Consider the following 9,415-nt stretch of genomic DNA (forward strand, 5'->3'; position numbering starts at 1 on the left):
ACCACAATCTAATAACTGAAACAATTAAAAGATTTAAAAAATATACAACTGAGAAAGAAGGCCCTGGATGTCTGAGTGTAATGAATGAAAATTTTAATGAAGGAATCAGGGGTGTGTGTAAATGTATTCAGTCATAATTCGAACCCGAATCATATGCTTCACTAATGAACTGTTTATCACGTATTCAATGACTCTTATCTTGCTCTGTGCATTGCAGAATTAAGTTAGATTGACATTGAAAAGGGTCATGTTCTCAGCCCCCTAAAACAACGTTTTTACCGATTTCTATGTTAAAAGAAATAATAAAGGATAGAAGAAAATTAGATGTTAAACTGGAGATGAAATTAAAAGTTTGAGAAGAAAGAGGAAATAAGAATTTGAGCAATTTTAGAGATATACCATCGTCGTCGTCGTCGTCGACGTCGTCGCCACCACCACTACTGCCGCCAGCGTCATCGTCGTCATTGTCATCATCATCATCATCATCATCATCATTATCATTTAACATCTGCTTGCCATGCTGGTATGAGTTGGACGGTTTGACAGGAGCCGGCAAGTTGAAGAGGGGCACCAGGTTCCAATTGTGTGTCTTGGTATGAGTTCTACACCCGAATGCCCTAACCCTAATGCCAGTCACTTTGCATTGTACGGGTTGCTTTTTTTTTTTTACCAGCATCTGTGCTTTATACGTGGCACAGACCCGTGAGATTTTTACGTGGCACCAGCATGGATGTTTAATAATGACACTAGTGGGGGGGGGGCGTCACAGGTGGCAGCGGCACAGGTGTTTTATTCGTGACACCGGCATGAGTTTTTATTACGTGGAACTAGCACAGTTAATCAAAACAAAAACGAAGGATATTACTTACTCTTTCAATGAGATCATTCTCTTTGGTAATCCTAAGTTGGTGTCTCCTTAAATCAATGATGTCAATTTTTTTGTTATTCACTTTAACCCTAAGTTGTGCTTGTAAAGGTTTCCGAAATATATTGTGGATGAACGCTATGTATATGACAACGATCAAAATGCAAAACAACAGCACCTTTTTGCCTTTGATCATACCAATTGATTTTAAAATTATCTTGAGATTCGAATCTGAAATTAAGTAAAAACAAGTTAGGATTTCGATGTTGGATTAAGTATCATAAATATTAGGTTGGTGCATAATTATTGCGGCTGTTTTTCAATAAATTTTATTCAACAAAAATAATAACAACATTTAACAAAAGCATCTTTAAATGATTATTCCGACCGTCTGCCAAGCAAATGAGAAGCAGTAATTGAAGTAGATAGTGAATATACTCCGGAATAATCATTTAAATATGTTTTTGTTAAATATTGTTATTGTTTTTGTTGAATAAAATTTATTGAATAAAAGCTGCAATAATTATGCACCAACCCAATAGATAGATGGATAGATAGATAAATAGATAGATAGATAGATAGATAGATAGATAGATAGATAGACGCATACATAGACAGACAGACAGAGATAGATAGATAGATAGATAGATAGACAGACAGACAGATAGATAGATTGGGTTGACGCATAATTATTGCGGCTTTTTTTCAACAAAAACAAAACAATAACAATATTTAACAAAAACATTTCCGAATGACGGTCTGACCGTCTGCCAAGCAAATGGAAAGCAGTAATTGCAGTAGATGGTGAATATGCTCCGGAATAATCATTTAAAGATGTTTTGTTTAAAGATGTTATTGTTTTTGCTGAATAAAATTTATTGAAAAAAAAAAAAAAACTGCAATAATTATGCACCAACCTACGACTAGAATATTACCTATCATATAATGAGTAATTTTGAAAGTATTTTTTTTTACCACTCTGAGTAATACCAGGAAGTAACAAACAAGAAATCCTATTTTATTTGTGACGGCTATTCCAAAAGTCTGCGAATTTAACTTAAAACCATTTTGACATTCTCTTTACTTTCTTTTTCTTTCTTATCTCCATCGCTTTTTTTGCTTAGTTTCTTCCATTTTGTATTTTCATGAAACAATTAATAGCAAAACCTTTACACATTCATTTGGATGACGTTCGCTTCACTCGATAATATGGTGCAAGCATTGTAAATCCGATGTTCTTGTTTAGAGGTAAACAATCACGAACATAAAAGAAATGTAGAAGGGAAAAAGTGATTTGACAAGAGAGTAGGAAAAAAATGAAAAATGGGAGAGAAGATGAGAGCAAGGAAAAGATAAGAATAGAGAAATAAGATTATAGAAAAAGAAATAAAAAAAAGTATGAGGAAATAGAAAAAACATAAAAGATAAGATTACAAAAAAAAAAAAAATAATAATGCGGAGAATGGGAAAGAATAGATAGTGTGGATGAGAGAAAAAGACCGAAAAGTAAGATTAATAAAAATAGTTTTTGGCGGAATAATCTGCAGGAAAAAATATGAATGAAGGCAGCGGTAGAGTAAGGCGTTTAATTATGATCTTAATCATGATTATACATCTGAACCCCCCCCCCAAAAAAAAACTGTGTATCAGGGTCAGATTTATAGGGGTACGCAGAGGGCAATTAACTCGGGGATCTACAGGTACTGGGGCCCCACTTCCTTCCAAGCACAGGGCATGTGCTTGGAAGGAAGGTGTGTAGCGTGTGATCGTCGCATTGCCCATGACAGAGAAAGTTGTCATGGCAATACCTGCTCAGAGGCCTGCGCAAAGTTGTAGAAAGTGTATGGAGAGGAGTGTATGAGCCGCACAAAAGTGTACCAGTGGTTCAGACGTTTCCAAGATGGCCAAAAAAAGAAAAAAAAAATGTCGATATTAACGAACGTTCTGCATCGTAGATGTGCATGCAGCTATGAGGGAAAATCGTCGAATCACCATCCGTGAGTTAGAGAATGTGCAGATTAGTTACGGTTCAGTTTAATCTATTATCACTGAAGATTTGGGTATGAGACGCGTGTCTAGCAAGTTTATGCGAAAACTGCTTTCAGATGACCAAAAAGACACTCGGGTTTTAGTTGTACAAGATCTTCTTGATTGTGTTGGGAAGATGAAAGCGCTTTGAAAACTTTGCGTAGGCCTCTGAGCAGGTATTGGTCAATGCGACCATCACATGCTACACACCTTCCTTCCAAGCACTGCTGTAAGCAGCAGAAGTGAGTTAGACGTTAAAACTTAGTGTACATGCACAGCAGAGTTCAAGGTCCGTCCCTGCCGAGCGGCTTTACGCTGCGTGCTTTAGCTTCGTTACTATGACAACAGTCCGGATACTTATTGATCAGACCTCGTATACGTGATGGAAACTCTTGTCGGTGACGACCTGCACAGGTAATTTGTTTATAGTGATCAAATGCATGTTCTGTACATGAGATCCTTCTCTTCATCAAATCAACGTTGTCTGAACAGGCGCACAGTGCACCACGCGTCAGATGTCGGAAGTGATCGCAGGACAACGTAAAATAAAGTGTTTTACTCAAAAACACAACGCACCAACCGTGCATGTATGTACGCATGCATACATATGTATGTATATGTTTATAAAATAAATGTTGGATGAAGCAGCTTTGGATAAAATATTATCATGTAAAGTCGTGTTTAACGCGTTCGATTGAAATCGCCAGTGATAAGACTTAAGTGTTGCAAGAATAATCCCTGGAGAAATTCTACATAGACTTGTATAAACTCACATTTTGTTTTGGGTTGTGGGTGACGTCATTAGATCGTACGTAGGACGCATCCTTTTCAGCGCTGTTCCGTTTCGTCAGCTAAGAACACTGTCTCTTTTGTCCACAACCCCATTAAATACGAAATTATACTACTGTAAACAGCTAAAAAATTGTCAGCTGGAGTTAAATAATGCTACAGTTACATGAATAGCACATATCTGCTCTACTTGTATTGTTGAGTTTTATTTACCCTGTTCACAGCATCAAACCTTTGCGTAAGTGTAAACATGCTTACATAACATACTGGTTTCAAATCTTGGCACAAGGCCAGCAATTTCGAGGGGAAGGATTATGTCAATTAAATCGACCCCAGTGCTCGTCTGGTATTTATTTTATTGACCCCAAAAGGAGGAAAGGCAAAGTCAACCTCGGTGGAATTTGAACCCAGAAAGTAAAGATCGGTGAAGTGTCGCTAGGCATTTTGCTCGGCGTGCTAACGATTCTGGCAGCTTGCCTATTTATTTCAAGATATACATATTAACAACACACACACTCGCACACGCACTTACACGTTTTTACAAGCCGAAATATCTTTTGTTGATCTGAGTAAAGATGTATTCTTTTCTACTCTAGGTACAAGACCCGAAATGTTTGGGGAGGAGGGGCAGTCGATTACATCGACCCCAGCACGCAACTGGTACTTAATTTATCGACCCCCGAAAGGATGAAAGGCAAAGTCGACTTGGGTGGAATTTGAACTCAGAACGTGCAGACAGACGAAACACCGCTAAGCATTTCGCCCGGCGTTCTAACGTTTATGCCAGCTCGCCGCCTTTAATATTCTTCTCTACTCTAGGCACAAGGCCCCGAAATTTTAGGGGAGGGGACCAGTAGATTAGATCGACCCCAGTACGCAACTGGTACTTAATTTATTGACCCCGAAAGGATGAAAGGCAAAGTCGACCTCGGCAGAATTTGAACTCAGAGCGTAAAGACAGACGAAATATCGGTAAGCATTTCGCCCAGCGTGCTAGCGATTCTTTCAGCTCACCGCCTTGGCAACGCTGGATATTTCAGCTACAATAGCGTATTTACGATTTGGCACCCCACCGAATTTGTTCCCCCATAAACTTTTCTAAAAATGCGTATTTTTGAGTGAAGTTTTGCAGAGGCTCATTTTTTTCTTCTTTTTCTTTTTTGATGTATGCTGATAGCATTGAAATAATTTTGTGAGGAAGGAGTTTCAAGTCAGTCTTCCCTTCTCGATTAACTTTACCTACTTTTCTTATTAAAGTACATATTTCTAAAATTGCATTTTGCAGAAATAGTTTCAACGATGTAGATTAACTCTTAATATGCTGTGTATTATGTTTCACTGCACTCTTAAACTACGTACAACTGTTCGCATTTATTTTAATCCCCATCTTAATATACACTAATGACCGTATATTATTTATATTTGACGGATATTTGTCCTCATCTTGCTTGTTGTTAACATAACGTTTCGGCCGATATACCCTCCAGCCTTCATCAGGTGTCTTGGGGAAATTTCGAACTTGGGTTCTCATTCCTAAGGTATTTTTCGATGTTATTATTATTATTATTATTCAGGTCAGCGCCTGGAATCGAACTCGGAATCTTGGGGTTAGTAACCCGCGCTCTTAACCACTAGGTCCACGGGCATATGGCATAGTGGTTAAGAGTGCAGGCTACTAACCCCAAGATTCCAAGTTCGATTCCAAGCAGTGACCTGAATAATAATAATAATAATAATAATAATAATAATAATAATAATAATAATAATAATGATAATATCAATAATAACATCGAAAAATACCTTCGGAATGAGAACCCATTCGAAATTTCCCCAAGACACCCGGTGAAGGCTGGAGGGTATATCAGCCGAAACGTTGTGTTAACAACAAACAAGATGAGGACAAATATCCGTCAAATGTAAATAATGTACATAATTCCTCATCTCTCAAATATTGAACTGTATTAACCAATGACAGTGTTCATTTTTCCTCTACAAGAACTTTTGCTTTCTGGAAATTCCTGTGGCTGCTCCAATTTTCTCCATAAGCACCCGTCTTTATAAATATGGCTATACATTAATTTCTTCGATTTCATCAGCCAATATGAAGTGGGAAGTTCAAAGGTAGCAAGCTGGCAGAATCGCTGGTTGGCCAGGCAAAATGTTGCGCGGCATTTCGTCTGTTCTGAGTTCAAATTCCGCCGAGGTCGATTTTGTCTTTCATCCTTTCGGGGTCAATAAATTAAGTACCAGTTGCGTACTGTGGTCGATCTAATCGACTGGCCCCATCTCCAAAATTTCGGTCCTTGTGCCTAGCGTAGGAAAAAAAAAATCGATGGTAGACCAGGCAAAATGTGCTAAGCGGCATTTCATCTGTCTTTACGTTCTGAGTTCAAATTCCATCAAGGCTGACTTTGCCTTTCATCCTTTCGGGGTCGATAAATTAAATGCCAGTTGAGTACTGGAGTCAAAGTAATCGACTTACTCCTCCACCAAAATTGCTGGCCTCGTGTCAGAATTTGAAACCAGTATGAATTGAGAAGAGTGATGGGTTCCTGTTTTATTGCCCCCCTCCCTCTTTCACCAAATAAGGAAAATATATTTAATACTTATGTTACGTCTGTGTGATACAAATAACCGACAAACAAAACTACTCCCATGAGACTATTTTCTGTGTACAAGGTAGCGAAGCGTGTGTTAGCAGCCGACATGCAGATAAATTCAACACATTTACTATTAATTACATTTCGTATAAGCATAGCAAAATTCTCTCCCATACCACGTCCTGAACCTCACATATTTCAACTCTTTATGCGTTTAGTCAGAAAGTGTTAAAACATCTCAACTCACTTTAATCTAGCAACTCGTCAGTTCCTGACATTTTCCAGCTATTAATTCCAACAGTGTGTTCCAAACTTTCCTACCGTTAACCTCATACTCTCTCTCTCTCTCCTTCCCCTATACACCGTTTACGAGGGGTTTATGAAAAGTTTTGAGCCTCAAAAAGAAAAAAAAAAAAAAAATTTCTGATGGAGGTACAAGACTTCAAGGTTCAAAGTCCTTGAAGGCTCAGAACTTTCCATACATCCCTCGTATAAGAATTTATTGTATCGGTAGTCCTCATGAAAAGCAACTTTTTATTTCTTTACTGCCCACAAGGGGCTACACACAGAGGGGACAAACCCAGTGCGTAACTGGTACTTATTTAATCGACCCCGAAAGGATGAAAGGCTAAGTCGAACTCGGCGGAATTTGATCTCAGAACGTAGAGGCAGACGAAATACCGCAAAACATTTCGCCCGGCGTGCTTAACGCTTCTGCCAGCTCGCTGCCAAGAAAAGCGACTTCTGTCACCATGTCATGTGCCAGACTACCTCATTCATTCCGACGACCTAACTGATAAAAGAAATCGTGAACAATCAACTTCCTTATCATCCTCTCTTTCCGTAATCACCAGCAGAGTTTGATCTGAAGGAAATCTTACTCGCTAATAGTCATTCCCATTTTAGAATTCCAGCAGAAGCATTATCGTGAAGTATTTGACAATGTAGGACACAAGAGTCCTATGGGAAATTCATCTGCCATTGGGCTCTGTTGATTCCTTTATTAAGTGAGTGGAAATTTATCAGACAGCTACATCACATCGTGGGTTGACGAGACGCACTTTCTTCTCTTTCCTCTTTCTCCCCTCCCCTTTCACTCTCTCACATTATATCGAATATAATACACTCAGGAATCTGTGATGTTTCAATGCAATTTTTGAAATATCAACGATCTTCTGTCTGTTACTTCTAACCAAACACATTCCTACATACACCTACCTCAACAGCCTCTCGTATAGATTCCTATTCAACCGTAGCCTAGACGTGTTAGTGCTTCTCTTCTACGAAACAGAGCGCTTAAAACATCCCCAGCAATATGTCCCACGATACGACCAAAACACACTCAGTTTACTTATCAAAGAAGAATACGTAAACCCATGAAATACAACTACAAACTTGAACAGCTTTTTAACTGCTATGCTTCATCTCGAAAACCCTTAAATAGCAGCAACACTTTAATAGTGTAGCTAAAGCTAACTCTCAAAAGGTTAGTCCTTTTTTCCACTTAATGGCTAGAAAACACTTCAGATCTTACTAGTGGCTGGCATTCTACGAGCTGTAAGTGCTATCTGCATTAGAGTTCAGCTTACATTTCTAGAATTTTTCATGAAGATAAGTTCGAAAATAGTCTAGCGATTAGTAAGTATGCCTTCATTCGTGCCATGACATTTAGCCTACCGACAAACTGTGTCTAATGCTTTGTTTACAAAAGCCCTGCTTCTCTGAAGACAAAAGAAAAATGTATCGCCTTCCCCTTTTCTCGTTATAACTCAAGCCTATGAAGAAACCCCTGCTAAGCCGCTCGACAGCCATTTCTCCATGAAGTCACACCCTCTGTATTTATGTAGTTCTATATAACCCTGAAAGTGTCAAGATGTACTTGGTCATACGTCTGTTCTATCACAAATTACTTGGGGTTAAACAACAACGATAGTAACAATAGCTGTTTCCCATCACGAAATCCTACATTAAAAACTTCACTACTTTCAGGGTTATGTAGAAATACATAAATACAGTAGAATGTGATTTCATGGAGGACTGGCTGTCGAGCGGCCTAGCTGGGGTTTCCTCATTGGCTCGAGTTATAACGAGAAATGGAGAAGCAGATACATTTTTGTCTTTTGTATTTTCTCTTAAGAGAAGGGCTTTTGTAGACAATGCAGATCATCAATTTTGAAAATCTATTCGCTGCCTACATTTTCTAAAATATCAAATTATATTCTTTTCTATTTTAGGCACAAGGCCCGAAATTTTTTTTGGTGGGGAGGGGGGGGGTGCAGTCGGTTGCCTTCATCTCCCGAAAAGATGAAGGCAAAGTCGACCTCAGCGGAATTTGAACTCAGAACGTAGCGGCAGACGAAATACGGCTAAGCATTTCGCCTGGCGTGCTAACGTTTCTGCCAGCACGCCGCCTTAATATTAAATAATATCACAGCATCGGTAGATGTGGCTGTGTGACAAGAAGTTTGCTTCCCAGCTACATAGTTCCGGGTTCAGTCCCACTGTGTGGCATCTTGGGCAAGTGTCTTCAGGCCGACCAAAGCCTTGTGGGTAGAGTTGGTAGATGGAAACAAAAAGAAGCCCGTCGTATATTTGTATATATATGGATATATATGTGTGAGTCTGTGCCAGTGTTTCTCCCCTACCACCACTTGACAACCAGTGTGGTGTGTTTACGTCTCCATAACTTAGCAGTTCGGCTAAAAAGACCGATAGAATACGTACTGCGGTCCAGTCGTTCAACTAAAAATTCTCGAAGGTGGTATCCCAGCATGGCCAAAGTCAAATGATTGAACAGGTGAAAGATAAATATTTCAACGATGTGGAGTAATCGTGGCACTCTGTCGGAACAGCCAATCAACAGAACAGCCTGCTCGTGAAATTAACGTGCAAGTGGCTGAGCACTCCACAGACACGTGTACCCTTAACGTAGTTCTCGGGGATATTCAGTGTGACACAGTGTGACAAGGCTGGCCCTTTGAATTACAGGCACAACAGAAACAGGAAGTAAGAGTGAGAAAAGTTGTGATGAAAGAGTACAGCAGGGTTCGCCACCATCCCCTGCTGGAGCCTCGTGGAGCTTTAGGTGTTTTCGCTCAATAAACACTCACAACATCCGGTCTAGGAATCGTGG

General features: G+C 39.3%; 1 protein-coding gene across 2 annotated transcripts in view; it reads right to left on the minus strand.

Moving 5' to 3' along the window:
• LOC106868895 (carbohydrate sulfotransferase 15) overlaps nucleotides 1-9,415 on the minus strand; it is a 76,382-nt gene that overhangs the window by 19,905 nt on the left and 47,062 nt on the right. For both annotated transcript variants that reach the window (XM_052975431.1, XM_052975438.1), the window contains exon 2: nucleotides 870-1,096. In XM_052975431.1, coding sequence (XP_052831391.1) covers nucleotides 870-1,061 — 192 coding nt within the window. In that variant the 5' untranslated portion in view covers nucleotides 1,062-1,096. The remainder of the gene's footprint in view (nucleotides 1-869; nucleotides 1,097-9,415) is intronic.

Source organism: Octopus bimaculoides, chromosome 2 (assembly GCF_001194135.2).
Source record: "Octopus bimaculoides isolate UCB-OBI-ISO-001 chromosome 2, ASM119413v2, whole genome shotgun sequence".
In the NCBI taxonomy this organism is placed as follows: Eukaryota; Metazoa; Mollusca; class Cephalopoda; order Octopoda; family Octopodidae; genus Octopus; species Octopus bimaculoides.